We start from the raw sequence: 15898 nt of genomic DNA, 5'->3' as shown, positions 1-15898 counted from the left end.
TAGAAAGTTCCAAGAACTTAATTAAACTCAAACCTGTTTGTCTATACTAATATTATAAAGAGGAAAACTTTGTTTGTTTGTAATGAATAGGCTCAAAAACTACTGGACCGATTTTAAAAATTCTTTCACCATTCGAAAGCTACATCATCCACGAGTAACATGGATTATATTCTATTTTGGAAATAGGGCTCGAGATATAGGTCAAAACGTGGACCCGGGTAACCTTCGGATGTGTATGTACAATATGGGTATCAAATGGAAGCTGTTGGTGAATGCTTTAGTCCAGAGTATTTTTCATGCCGCTCCGTAACTAGGGTCTCGAGATAGAGACCAAAACGTGGACCTTAGAATGTGTTTGTACAATATGGATATCAAATTGAAGCTGTTGGTGAATGCTTTAGTACAGAGTATTTTTCATGCCGCTCCGTGACTGGGGTCTCGAGATATAGGTCAAAACGTGGAACCGGGTAACCTTTGGTTGTGTATGTACAATATGGGTATCAAATGAAAGCTGTTGATAAGTGCTTTAATACGGGGTAATTTTCATACCTATTGATGACTAGGGTCCCGAAATATATGCCAAAACGTGGACAGGCCGTGTCTTTGCACCGAATTAAACCAAACTTACACACATTGTTAAGTAAGTATTGAAAATGGGTTTCGTAAAGTTTGGTTGTAATTCGGAACACTGGCAACGGGTACAGCGTTCTTTTGAACCAGCCATAATGTCGCTTACTTTTTTAACGCTTGGGGCGGAACTGAACTGTCAAATTGACAGTGTGAGTTACAATGTGTCAATATTTCTTTCTGATTTGGATGCCATAAGGAAAAAACGTAAGTGCAACATGTAAAAATTGTTTGTGAATTTTTTTGGAGTGGATTTTGGAACAGTGAATAATTTCTTACGAAATTTGAGAATTTAATGTGAAATCCGAATAAAATTATGTGTTCGTGGAAAAAAAATTTTTTTTCGTTTTTTTTTTTTTGAAAAATATAAATGGATAATGGTTAAAAAAGCTCCAATGCTTAATAAAACATATAAATTGAAACGAAAAATTCATGAATGATCAGGAAAAAAGACGATTGTTTATTCATATGCGTTAATTTGAAATTTAAAAACAATCTTCTTTTTTCCTGATTTTCAATTTATATTTTATATTTACTCAAAAACAAATAGAAAAACAAAAAATATTGTTTATGCCAAAGCGCTTGAATAAAGAATAAAGAAATAAATAATATGAAAATCATATATTTTCTGTTCTAAACCATATCTATTCTATTTTAGTGTGCCCAGCGAAGGGGGCCGGGTTTGCTAGTAAATAATAAATGAAAAATAAATAGAAAACCAAAAAAGGTTTATCGTTTTATAATTCCCTTAGGGTACTATAGAAAACGATTCCTGTAGACTCTGCAAAGAAGCACAAGAAACAATAGAACACGTTCCCAGCAATTTCTCAATACATATATTGTATTTTATCCAATGATGGGCTTAGGAAAGGACTGAAGGACTGGTGTCGACTCAATATATTGAAAGGAAAAACAGATAAGACTTTTACGGGTTTTTTAAGCAAACTTAAACTTTATTGAAAATTAATTAATATGTACATTAAAAGCGCATGCATAGTTCTTTCTCTCCCCTTAACTGACCAATATCAAAATGGTTGTTGAGTAGAGTTACATTCTGCTGACTTGCTGAGGTTATGCTTTAGAGTAGAGTTGCATTTAATTGGACTGACGTGCTAACAACTGGATTTGGTGTTTTTTGACTTGTGCACAGTGCTCTTTTCGGTGATTTTTTCTGCACTAAATATAACGTCTAAATACTCAGCTGGTCTGCATACATTTGAAAATGTGGCAGATTTGACAATTCGAACTTGTCATTGTCATACTCAAATGCAGAAGTTGCAATGAATTATTTTAAAACAAAATTTATAACCGTTCGTCCTTTCACTCAGTAAATCAATTGTACCATATAAAAAATTATGCAAAAGAGAAAATTGTTGTTGAATAGTTATAATATTCCAGATGATGTGAATTATCACATGAATAGTAAACACGTTTATCTGAATTCAAGACTAGAAAGCATTTTAATGGCTACAAGTTGGAAATGACGAGAAAATAGGCGATGAAATTAATTTGTTATATACCAAGCCGATCGTAAAATCGAGGCTTTTTCGTAAAATAAAATTACATTGCAGGACTGTTTTGTGTTGCCGTTGCTGGTGAAAATAAAAATATTGCAAATTTCTGATGCTAACCAGTTTGAAATTTTATTCCACAAACCAGCAATCGCAGCAGCGAAAAGCTATTACAATGTAAGTGTTGCTTTTTTACTAATATCAATTCTTATACATACGAGTATGTACGAGGTGTGTTTAAAAAGTATCGCGAATTTGGTGTTTTTCAAAAATTATTTATTTATTCATTAATATCTATTTTGTTTCCTTCAAAGTAGTCCCCATGAGATATTATGCACTTGTGCCAATGTTTTTTTCCAATCTGAGCACTTCAAAAAATCATTCTTTTTTATCTTGTTCAGCTTTTCCTTCGATGCCGTCTTTATCTCGTCAATCGTAGCGTAGCGTCGTCCTTTCATGGGCCTCTTCAGTTTCGGGAACAAGAAAAAGTCACCGGGGGAATACGGTGGCTGTGGCATCATTAGTATGTTGTTTTTGGCCAAAAAGTCGCGTACAAGCAACGATGTGTGAGCAGGGGCGTTATCGTGATGCAAGAGCCAATTTTTGTTATTCCACAAATCCGGTCGTTTCTGGCGGATTGCTTCGCGCAAATTGCGCATAACTTGCAGTTAATATTACTTATTGACCGTTTTACCCTGTGGCAAGAACTCATGATGCACAACGCCCCTGCAATCGAAGAAAACGGTAAGCAAAACTTTTACATTCGACTGAACTTGGCGCGCTTTTTTCGGTCTTGGTTCGTGCGGCAACTTTCATTGAGATGATGGAGCTTTGGTTTCCACGTCATAACCATAAACCCACGATTCGTCACCAGTTATGACCCTCTGGAGCAAATTTGGGTCATCGCGGACAGAGTTCAACGTCTCATTAGCAATCTTCATGCGATGCTGCTTTTAGTCGAAATTGAGCAGGTTTGGTACGAATTTTGCAGCGACCCGTCTCATGCCCAAATCATTGAAAAAAATCGAATGGGACGAGCCAATCGATATGTCTAGGTCCTCAGCAACTTCTTTAACGGTGATTCAACAATTGGCCAATACCATTTTCTTCACTTCATCAATTCTTCCGTCTTGAAGTGCTCGGGCGTCCGGCACGCTTTTCGCCGTTCACATCTTCTCGGCCTTCTGAGAACATTTTGTACCACCGATAAACGTTACTTTGGTCCAAAGTAGTTTCTCCGTATGACACAGTCAACATTCGGAATGCATCCGCGCACTTTATTTCGTTTTTCACACAAAATTTGATACAGGTTCTTTGAATAGGTAAAAATCGAAGACGAGCCGAAACACGTGCAAGCAAAGCAGTTGTCAACAATTAACTGAACATTCAAAATGGTCGAACTCGTCGGCATGAGTGAGAGACATGAGTACCAACATATCGCTATAAAAAATACAAAATTCGCAATACTTTTTGAACACACCTTGTGTATACATAGAGGGTAATTGTTTTTACTGAATCGTTATGAACGAATAAAATTTGTGTTATTGAATTATACGATGCATTACATATTTATATTTTACATTTTTAAATATCAACTGCTATGCTAAATATGCATGCTTTGATTGAAAAAAATAGAGTGCCTTTAACATGGCAAAACACTTTTCTCCAAGTTTTGGTGCCTTTTGAGATGCAAGTGTTGGAAACACCTCGGGAGATTCTTGTAAAGAAAGGGAAGAACTTCATACTTTTCTATTTGAGTTGTATAGCTCAGTGAGCCTGTTAGCGCACTTCAATGTAATGCCACATGACTCGGAGGGATTATTGTATAGAGACTTTCTCAAAGAGCTTAATACAAAACATTGTTGTAGTATGGAGACTGTTTACGCTTTTAATTTAAAATTTCACAAGCCATTTGAAAGGAGAAAATTAAAACTATCTCGCTTAGGGCCACTTTTTAAATGTTAATGTAATTATTTAGTGTTCGCATATATTATGTAGCCGAATGAGTTGGTGGGTCACTACCATTCGGAAGTGAGCAGCTTCGAATCTCCGGGCATGAACATCAAATAATAGAAAAAGTTGTTTCTAATAGCGGTCGCCCCTCGGCAGGCAAATGGCAAGCCCCCGAGTGTATATCTGCTATGAAAAAACTGCTCATAAAAACCACTTGGCGTTCGGATTCGGCTGAAAACTATAGGTACCTCCATTTGTGTACCAACATCAAGACGCCTAACAAAAGTAAGAGGAGGTGGTCGGCTAAATACCTCACCGAAGTGTAGGCTCCAAGTATTTATTCATTTTTTTTTTGTAATTTAAACAGACTTTTGCAGTTTAAAAATTCACCACAGTTGAATTGGCACTGAAAAACTGGCTCTTAAACATCGTTATCGCTTGAATTTAGTTAAAGTAAAACAATAAAATTTATATTTAGTTAACTTCTTACCCTGTCTGTCAGGATGTGAATGAATAGAAACAAAAGCGCTTATGGCTGGGTAAGTTATTGATCCGAGTGCCGCCAATATGCCTGCTGCCCACATCATCCTTGAAGTGAAATACAAAACAAGTCAAGGATATAATGACAACAAAATTATATTTATTACTTACCATGACTTACTGCCTAAACCATACCAAAATAGTTGCAACATTTCTAGTACTAAACCTAAAATAATAGTATTTTTTGCACCAAATACCCTGTAAAATGGAAACAAATTTCATTAGAATGCGTATATATATTTACATTTCATTAGAATACGTATATATAGGTATATTAGTATATAGCTTAAATTTGAAACAAAATTAATGCACATGTTATATGTGTAACGAAATGTAGCCGCTACTCACCGCATAAGATAGCCCAACGTCACTTGCACGGATATACTAAGCGTACCAACAACTGCTATGAAAACTGCCACTTCCATTGAATTGAAGCCCATTTTCAATTTCAAATATACAAATATACATGAATATTGCCCCGCCTCAGGCAAGTATGACAACAGCACAGCAACACATTGCATAAGTATGGTCTGATCGGAGCCCACTTTGCGCAGCGCCTATTCATCATGCATACGTACATATGACAACAAATTGAAATATTAACCATTAAATATACAACATAAACATGCAGATGTGAAAAATTAAAGCACTACTAGCTTACAGAAAAGGGATCAGCCTGTTCCCAGCTTATGGGCGCACCCCATGAAGAAGGACGAATTTTTTCTGGCAAGCTTTCGGGCACGGCAACCAATATGAAGAACACGTCAAGGACAGCGATGGCTGTCGCAAGCGCAGCAACTAGCGTATCACCATACGTCTCCATTAGCAAAGCACCGAGTGCGGGTGAAATCACCTTAATAGGAATGTGGAAAAAAAGAAAATATAAACATATACAATAGTATTCATTTCATTTTAATTTTAATTAAGTTTGCTATTTGTGTTATTTCTAAGTCATGCATCAGCATAAACTACATACATATGCGCAATACATACCAGACTGGCTGCAAATGTAGCCGAAACTAAGCCATACGCACGCGACCTCTCCTCGACAGTAGTGACATCAGCCACATAAGCAAATACGACAGAAAAAGTAACTGCCAGTGCACCACTTATGGAGATCATTGCGAAAAACCACCACGAATTGATGGCCATTAGCGGTATAGGTGCACACGTGAAAAATACTGTGATGAGTAGGAAAAATTTCCGTCCCCAAATATCGGAGAGAGCACCTACAAGTGGCGCGCTCAAGAAGGACAATATACCTTTAATGCCCATTACAAGTCCGTTCATGAGAAACGTGTGGTCAGGAAATGTCTGATTCAGAGTCTGTAAGAAATTAAAAAATTATTATATAATTATAATTAAAATATTTAAAGATAATTAAGAAACAATTTATACAAAACAAAACTTCAGAAGTACTTACCGCTATTACTGGCATTGTTAATAGACCCCATGCAAAGAATTCTAAAAATATTACAACTAAGGCGTGATATACGCTAGGTTCGCCAATGCCAGAGCTCTGTAAAAAAATATGCAAAATTAATGTAGCAAATTTACTTAAATAAATTTACAGATGTAGTTTAAGTTAAGAAGATTTATAGCTAATAGAAACTATTTATATTTATAATTATTTTATTAGCCATAGAAGATAAAAGTGAAAAAACTATTTTGGAAAAAATTGTATTCGTTACTGGAGTCAAGATATTCTAAAAATACTTCCGACTTGCAGGAAAAAATTATAAATTAAATGAACTTCGATTATTTTTGTGATTTTATCGACATTTTCAAGGAAAGCACAATTGTAGGTAATTAGCTGTTGCAGTGTCGGCACCATTCACAATTTTAGTGTCCTTGGTTGCATGCTCGCCTCTATCAAACAAAACCTGTAAAATGTACCGAATTTTCTCTTTGTTGACATCCATTGTTAACGCCCTGTAACCCACAACTGAATGGGATAAAGCAAAAAACGGCAAAATATTTTTTTAGTGTGAAATGTCACCTTGGCAATGAGCATAAACTTTAATTTTTTTGATCGATACTTTACGACACATGGATCTCCATCTACCGAGAGAATAATGGATTTATTTTTCCGCAAACCAATACGGCGGCCGCCGTAGCCGAATGAATTGGTGCGTGACTACCATTCGGAATTCGGAGAACGTTGGTTCGAATCTTCGTGAAACACCAAAATGAAGAAACAGTTTTTTCTAACAACGGTCGCCCCTCGGCAGACAATGGCAAACCTCCGAGTGCATTTGTGCCACGAAAAAGCTCTTCATGAACAAAATATCTGCCGTTCGGAGTCGGCTTAAAACTGTAGGTCCGTACATTTATGGAAATATAATAAAAGACGCACACCATAAATTAGAGTATGAACTCGGTCAAACACACAAAGAGGGTGTAAGTACCAATTATATATTATAACAAAGCTGGGGGCAGTATCTTTTAATGTGCGAATTAAATTTAAAAAACCAAGGTCAGTTATAGCTTGCTACGTATGCATGTGTCGGTAATTTCACGGATTTATTCGTTCAGGTTCCAAATTTTTATATCAAAAAGTATTGCATATCAGCGAACATTGCTATATTTTTCCATCATTCAGTAAATAAATGTAAATAATTTTCATACATTCAATAAAAATACACTTCTCCTAATTTCTGAAGTGTAACAAAGTACTACAAAATGTTATAATAAGTGCAGAAAGTTTTGTGTTTTATGAACCATTTGTTTCTTTTAAAAATCATCTTCCGTGCGGGGTGATATAAAACTATGCTTATATGATCTATCTATTTGTAGGGAGAAAAGCCAAGTTACATAGAAATCGTTTAAACCTTGTTTGCGTTGAACTTCCAGGACAGCAGCATTTGGGATTTGAACCGTCTTTTTTTTTCTTTTTGACAGCTAAAATAATATCCGTGAAGTGTCACAGATTTAGTTTATGGCTCGATATTTACAAAATAGAAATGGTAATTTTCCGAAAAATCATCTTTTCAAATTACGCTCACTTTCATTTCGGCGACTATATTAACAAACAGAATTGTTGTATTTGGAGACCGAAATCATGGATAAAATGTTGCTTTCATAACAAACTACTGTTTGGTGCGGATTTTAGTCAGACGCCGCCGCTGCAGTTAATGGCGAGCATTACAGCGTCATGTTCAGTAATTGTTTGTGTTCCCAAATGAAAGAGGATGACATGGAAGATAGCGCTACATGCCCCACCGTAATTCGAAATTTTGTGCACTGTCTTCGAAAATCAGCCGAAACTTTGTTGTCAATTGACCGCCTATTGTGCGAAATCCCCTTTCAGCTATATTAAGCAAATTAAATGAACAAGGCCAAATCTTCAAATCAATTGAAAAACGCTTGTGTGCCCTTGAACAAAACATGCAATTTTTTGACTATGAATAAAACACTAAAAATAATATTATGGAATGCCAACGGTCTAGCTAAACACCAAACAGAGCTAGAAGTTCTGTTAAACAACGACGAAATTGACGTCTGCCTAATAGCTGAAACACACTTCACAAGACATTCATATTTGAATTTTAAACATTATTCGCTATACCATACTATTCACCCCAACAATTGTGCAAGAGGTGGCAGCGCCGTTCTCATAAAAAATAATATAACCCACCACTTGGAAGACCAACTCAGCACCGAGGAATTTCAAACAACTTCCGTTTCTGTCGAGGCCTTCGAGCAACAAATATTACTAACAGCCCACCCAGACATCAACTAAAATCTGAAGATTACGTATCTCTCATCGAAAGACACAAAGGACGTTTTATTATAGGAGGCGATGTCAACGCTAAGCACATACATTGGGAGTCTAGGCTTACAACGACAAAAGGGCGCGAAATGTTTAAAGCCATAAGACAAAGAGGTTGCGAAATAATTTCAACTGGCAAGCCAACATACTGGCCTACAGACACCAACAAAGTACCTGATTTGATTGACTTTTTTGTCTTCAAAAATATTCCCGCAAACCATCTTTCTATTTCCGAAGGCTTCGATCTGAACTCTGACCACTCACCGATCCTTTTAGAAATATCAGGGAATGCGGTACTAAATAAAACGTCTCCTCGTCTATTTAATAACTTCACCGACTGGCAGTACTTCCAACTGCAATTACAAGCTGTAGTGGTAGACACCGACTGTATCGTGACTATTGATGATCTTGAGGATGCCGTGCTTCAGTTCACGCAAATAATTCAAAACGCAGCTTGGAACAGTACGCCCCAGCAAGATGTCACATCAAACAAGAATAAATACCCATCATATATCAAGTTGCTGATAAATAAAAAACGAAAACTTAGACGTCGTTGGCAGCAAACCAGATATCCTGAGGACAAATTGAAACTCAACCAAACAACTACACGTTCAAATTCAGATATTCAAAAATGATAATTTCAATCGATTTCTTAAGAGCCTCACATCTGATAAATCCACAGACTACTCTTTATGGAAGGCAGCAAAGTCATTTAACCGACCGATAAAACACATAGCACCCATCAAAATAAACGACACCCAATGGGCAAAATCCAATGAGCAAAAAGCAAATTTATTTGCAGAGAATCTTTGTAAAACCTTCTATGCCAATGATGGATCTGAAGATATTGACATCTCGTCAAATTGGATTGAAAGCGATGTCAACATTGAGCCAGTTAGTAACGAAGAAGTAATGAGCGAAATTTTCAAAATGAAAACGAAAAAAACGCCTGGTTTCGACCTCATAACTGCAGAAATTCTTCAAAAATTGCCCAATAATTGTATTACTTGTCTGTCTCAATTGATTAATTTGTGTTTTTTGTTAAAATATGTTCCTATGTACTGGAAGACAGCAGAAGTAATTATGATTTTGAAAGCCGGAAAACCACCAAATGATGTGTCTTCATACCGACCTATTTCTCTGCTACCAATGCTGTCCAAACTTTTTGAACGACTGTTACTGACTCGAATGTTGCCGATTATAGAAAACAAGAGAGTTATTCCAACGCACCAATTTGGCTTTCGAAAAAATCACTCCACTATCGACCAAGTTCACAGGGTTGTTAGAACCATAGAGTGTGCGATAGAGGAAAACAAAGTTTGCGCAGCGGTGTTCCTTGACGTCTCGCAGGCGTTTGACAAAGTTTGGCATACGGGCTTACTCCACAAACTAAAATTGATTTTGCCTAGGAATTATTGCGAAATCCTTTCTTCCTACCTTGATGGCAGATACTTTCGTGTCAGATTTGACAACGCCTATTCGTCATTGCAAAAAGTACGCGCGGGGGTACCTCAAGGAAGCATCTTAGGCCCTCTCTTGTACCTCTTGTATACGTATGACTTACCGGTTCACGAGCAACACGTTACCGCAACCTTTGCAGATGACACGGCTATCCTAGCAGTTGGAGAAGTGATCGAGACTACAACGACGAAATTGCAATCAGCGGTGAGTTCTATTGCAACATGGGCAAAAAAATGGCGTATCAAATTAAATAATTCCAAATCAGTTCACATTGTATTCGGCCTAAAAAAAACAACTTACAAGCCAGTCTACATAAACAGCGTAAATATACCGTACGTCAACGAGGCAAAATATCTTGGTATAACCCTTGATGCTAAACTGCGTTGGAAGGCGCATGTCAAGAAAAAGCGTGAAGAGCTGGAATTAAAAACAAAAAACCTTCTTTATCTTATTGGCAGACACTCTATTCTGTCAACGAACAACAAACTACTGCTATATAATCAAATACTCAAACCGGTCTGGACGTATGGCATTCAGCTATGGGGATGCTCAAGCGAATCTTGCATGTCTATTATCCAACGATTCCAAAATAAAGTGTTGCGCAACATCGTCAATGCTCCATACTATGTGAGAAATCTCGACCTCCATCGTGATTTTGGTATCTTGCCCATCACTGACGTGGCGAAAAAGGAAGCCATGGCTCACAGACAACGTTTAAGTACACATGTCAACGCTGAAGCATTGGCTTTGCTTCAGCCAAATACTCATCGTCGGCGGCTCAAGCGTAAAACAGTTTTAGACCAGATGGGGACCCAGTAGCAGATGTACCTTATATATTTATACATTCATAATGAATTTATGAATATTGAGGCATCTTAGTTTTTTCCTTTTTTAATATATATGTTCAATAAAAATTGCTCGTTAGTATCTTTATTTCGTTGTACTAGTTGTAATTTCTAAACGTTATTCTGCTTATACTTTAAGATGCGTTAATAAAAAAAATAAAAATAAAAAATTGACCGCCTACAAGCTTTCTTATGATCCCATTAGACTATTTTATAGAGAGCTTTTAAGGATAAATGTTAAGCCAACATCACAGAGACGATTGAAATCGCCCCTGATGAGAGTGCCAATTTTTTTTGTCAGAATGGGCTATTGTACCGTCAGCTATGGAAGTCATTTGAATATAGTAAAATGGTGCTCCAATTATCCTTCGGATTACGAAATTCGCCATAAAAAATTTTGAGAGAGGTACTTTTGTAAGATACCTTTCGATTTACGAAAAAATCGTTGTCTACCAAATTTTTATCGGAAATTCATCGAAATAACTTGTCAAATCAAAACAAAGAAGGTAAGTAGGGGAAAAGGTGAAATGGTTGAAGTAGCACTCTGGCACTCCCACAGTAGCACTAAATCGCCGTTTTGATACCGTTATGAAACCTCCAATAGGCAGACAAGTACAGCCAACCAGAGCTGTTGCTGTCATGGAGCAAAATTGATAGAATTTAGATTGGCGACCTTAATCGGCTAAGTACCAATCCCGGACTTTTAAAGATAAAGTGCCCAACAGTCTCCTTCTCTGAAAGTTCCCCACAGCTTCTACATGGGGGAACTCGTTAATTTTTTCGCCCTATGATCGGATAACATTTGAACTATTGCAAATTGGCCAGCCGCCCAAGTTGACTTTTATTGCTTACAATTTTAGATCTATAATTCCCACAAACATGTAATATATTACTTTTTTACAATTTTCAAGCCAAATTACTTAGAACTTGTAGAAAAATGAACGACAAATAACTATTTACAGTCGATAATTGAACTACAATTCGATACTTGCAAATTAGAGAGAAACAGCTTTTTCTATCGTTTGGTGTTTCATGGCTAAAGTGGACTACCGAGTGCACGAGCCCACTCGGCTGCGGCAACGGATAACCATTACTTTGAGGCCCGGAACAGAATTGCAGTGGGTTTACGGGTGATGATCAGCTGATCCACTTCCTTCTGAAAATGCAGTCGGTTAAACACAACTGCGACGGAGACGGAAAACACTGACATTTTGTGGCTATAATAAAATATTTTTCAATAGTGAAATCTTTCCATGTGCTATATTTAAGAACTTGTTCAAGCTTATTGTTACAAATAAACAACTTCTTTCTAAATTATTAATAATTTGCAGGGTTTCGAATCGAATATTATTTGCTTGTTATTTGTCTGCTGCCGCCTTTAAATAAATAAATAGTCATCAAATAGTTCAACACGTCGGATAACAAAGAAAACAATCTTATTATTGAATAAAATAACCGACGGTAAGAAACCCGTCCTCGCCGCAATTATGTGCAGTTTCATTCTATATATTAAATGTGTTCTAATTTTAACAGCGGGTACCCATCAAGGCGTAAACCGCTGTGCGCTGCAATTCTCTTCAAGCGATTAATGTGGATAATTTTCTTCCATATGAAGCACATGCTCAGAAGTATTTTATATGGAAGAAAATGCATGCCCAACATCGTATGCAAAAAAAAGAACCAACATAACTTTTGAGCCATTTCAAACTTGCACTTTATTGTACTAAAATTGAGTGGGCTATATAACAGCATACACAGAAGCTTTTTAAGATTCTGATTAAAAAGTTGAAAATGTTGATGATAATTTTTTAGAAATTTTTGCAATTTTTGTGAATTTCGTACAAAGTTTCAAAGTTTAATTTATAAAGTTTCTGCTATACAGTGAACTCCGTTTTTATAAAAAAATTACGTCAAATATTTAGCATGAAAAATATTGCGAATATTAGAAAAAAAACTAATTATGTGAGCACAAATGTTCGTATTAATAATAGCCCTAGTTGTGTTTGACGAATTCAACCTAAACATATTCACTAGGGCTGAATTGCCATTATATATATACATATATGTATATAATTGGCGCGTACACCCTTTTTTTGGGTGTTTGGCCGAGCTCCTCCTCCTATTTGTGGCGTCCGTCTTGATGTTGTTCCACAAATTGGCATTACGTTTGTCGAATTGTACAATCAAAATCGACAGAAATCGTGATAAATAGCACTTTGTGGCGTTGCCTAAAAATTTTCGACACGAAAAAATTAGTACATATAAACGTCATTTTAGTGCCCATTGAAAAATTTCGGCCGACTGTTGACTTTAATAATTTATTACATTTATTTAATTTATTGAACATGTTGAGGTTTGCAGATGAAAATAACAATTAAACAGCAGTCCGAGCAGCTAGTGGTTATGTTATCAGAGAAGCCAACAATCGATCATAAAAGGAACAAGGATATTTCAAAAACCTTTTTCGCGACGTAATAGGAAAATATACATAAATATGTAGCTAGAATTTGTACCAGCAACATTACGATAATACCTAATTCTCTTTTTACACACATTTTTTGAGAAAGTATCTATCGTTTAAAAAGTGAATTAGGTGAAAAGAATACGAAAAAATTATTTTTGGAGTTCACTTAAGAATTTATTTCGTGTTTACACATTTTAATTCATTAAATATATTATATGAAAAAATTATTAAACAGCGAGAGCAAAATCTAACGAGTCTCAGAGACTTTTCCTGAGACTAATTTAAACGATTCGTACATGCGTCGAAAAAACTCACTCTATTTGCTCTTTTAAATTCAAGAAAAATTCATTATATATTGAAAAACGTGTTAAAATAAATCAGTTCGTGGAAAAAGAGAGTTATTTATTATGTTATTGGCTTTATAAGATTTAAAATGTGCCTTAAAAAAGAAGCTTATGCACAACAAGCAAGAGGGCCCCGAAAGAGCGACCAGAGATGGCATTTTAAAGCAAAAATCTTATTTTCTTAACAGCTCTTTTATGTGGTTATCCTCTTTGTCCGAGCTACTGAAAATGTTAGCTATTCATTTTTATTTAATTTCAAATAATAAATACAAACAAATACCATTTTCTGACAGTTGACAGCTGCTAAAATCATGGTACTCTTCTTCAGGTCGAGTCGAGTGAGATTAGCAATGCCATTTTAAATTTGACACACGACAAAACGCAATGAGGGTGAATATGTTTGAAAGACTGCTGACCCAAGGGGCGCTTGCTTTGCTTCGACAACAGGCTTCAGTATCAGGCGTCGCTACGTTTTCGTCAATTATTCTGACAGCGTCCAAAGCTGTCATTTCGCCAGAAAAGCTTTCAAACTAAATTAAAGCGAACAAAGCCTGCATTCGGCTGGCATCTTTACATAGTAGGTACGTTGCAGTAAAACAGAGAAAGCGATAGAAAGGTAACTCGGCACAGAAACTCTCATTCAATAGCCTCATTACGGTAATAAAAAATGTGGCGTACTTGTGCTCTATACAAAAAGTTCCCTATATAATTATATGTAGTCAAAGAGGATTTAAGGAAGGCCTTAATTTCGTACATCCCAAAACTATGCCGAATTACGCACTTAATGTCATTATATACTTATACATAGTACAATTACATACATACGTTCGCAGTTCAGTGCACTCCCATCTCACCTTGAAATGCAAACAAAGCCATCGTGTCCAATTTACACAACGACGTTCCGTTTTCACAGTTAGCACCGGCGGAAGCGGCAAGTCATTATTACCCATTGCATATGCTGAACATGTGGCATCATCGTCAGCACTTTTTAATGGCTTATTATGACTTAATTTAGTGGCCTGATTGTGGATTGCACGTTTTGCCAGCCCTGGCTTAGTATCTGGCAAAGCTGTGCTAATATTGTCTGCGTCTAAGTCAGTGATAGTAGTTGTGGTTGCAATGGAAAACGAAATATTATCCTCAGAAATGGAAGTTGCATTATTTGCATCTATAAAAAGCTGTTGCTGTTGTTGTTTTGCAGAAGCAGCCGGAGCAATGATCAATCTTAATTGCGCTTGTGTAGAAGGCAAAGCAATTGCTTTTGACTTTGGCAGATTGTAAGAAGACGTCTTATTATCCCTCATAACATTGGCAACATCCGCCGTTGTAGGGGTTGATGAAGTGGTATGCGATGCAGTAGACGTCTTTGAGCTGCTGTTATCTGTATCTTCCAAAGCAAAAACTGGCGATATATTATTTGTAAGCTGTTGATGCTGCTGCTGATATACAACATCAGCCGCTTGCTCTTCAGTAGTATTACTGGGGTCAAATGGGCCAAATGAATTAAGCGTAATCACTGCTGTAAACTCATTTTTATTGAGATCACTAGACGGATTTGCATTTGCATCCCTTGGTATGTTACCGATGCTATAAGTGCTGCTGTTGCTATGACTGCTACTACTGTTGCTTCTGCTGCTATTACTTATGTTGCTTTTGCATAGAGTGTCAGGCATGGCTACGATCATCAGTGGCGGGGCGGTGGCCACATCATCGACCAACATATCGGTAATGGTAGCCTCATCCTCACTCTCGTCAATTTCAAAACTGCTCGTATCGGCCTCTGTGATCTCACAGCTCGAGACTGGATCTTCTGTATTGGAAGTTTCGGCGACATCATGAGACGCTGTGGCATCAATGCTCATGACGGCGCAAAGTTTTTCAATTTAAATTTGCGGCAAATGTTAAACATTTGCAACAAAAACGGCTTTTCGTGGTACACAATGTTTCGGGTTTTTATTTTCTTTTTTGTTACTTTCCTTTGAGTAATTGCGATGATGATAAATAGTGTTGGTTTTTTTGCGAAGAAAAGCTTATTGTTGGTTAATTAATGCCGTTCACTGGGAGGCAATGGAATTAACAGTCTTAATTGCACAAAATATCGCTACGCGCGTATCACACACTTCCAAAACGATTATATGTATTCGTCACTGAATTCTGTGCATGATTTGCTTTTTAAGTTTTTTCCTATTTTTTTGTTTTTGTTTTGATAATCACAGCATAATTTATATGTTTAAACAAGTTCGTGGCTGTAATAATAAATATTTAATTTTCTGTTAGCAGATTTTTTTTTTTTTAATTGCACTTTAGTACGGACGCATGCATATATGTATGAATAATCATACTTCAGAAACAATCTATATATGAATGCGGCGTGTCACAAA

At 36.5% G+C, this 15898-nt stretch overlaps 1 protein-coding gene across 2 annotated transcripts in view; it reads right to left on the bottom strand.

Annotated features, from left to right (window-relative positions):
- Positions 1-15898, bottom strand: part of LOC128862361 (hippocampus abundant transcript 1 protein) — a 41249-nt gene that overhangs the window by 3230 nt on the left and 22121 nt on the right. Inside the window, exons 2-8 of one of the 2 annotated variants that reach the window (XM_054100935.1) lie at positions 14372-15763; positions 6055-6150; positions 5625-5957; positions 5293-5484; positions 4980-5188; positions 4743-4829; positions 4582-4679 (exon numbers count right to left, since the gene is read on the bottom strand). In XM_054100935.1, the coding sequence (XP_053956910.1) occupies positions 4582-4679; positions 4743-4829; positions 4980-5188; positions 5293-5484; positions 5625-5957; positions 6055-6150; positions 14372-15379 (2023 nt within the window). In that variant the 5' untranslated portion in view covers positions 15380-15763. The remainder of the gene's footprint in view (positions 1-4581; positions 4680-4742; positions 4830-4979; positions 5189-5292; positions 5485-5624; positions 5958-6054; positions 6151-14371; positions 15764-15898) is intronic. The other variant, XM_054100936.1, reaches the window with a different exon arrangement.

The sequence above is a fragment of the Anastrepha ludens genome, chromosome 4, assembly GCF_028408465.1.
Source record: "Anastrepha ludens isolate Willacy chromosome 4, idAnaLude1.1, whole genome shotgun sequence".
Classification (NCBI taxonomy): domain Eukaryota; kingdom Metazoa; phylum Arthropoda; class Insecta; order Diptera; family Tephritidae; genus Anastrepha; species Anastrepha ludens.
The sequence above is the reverse complement of the archived record's forward strand: the minus strand, read 5'-3'. Positions and strand labels throughout refer to the sequence as shown.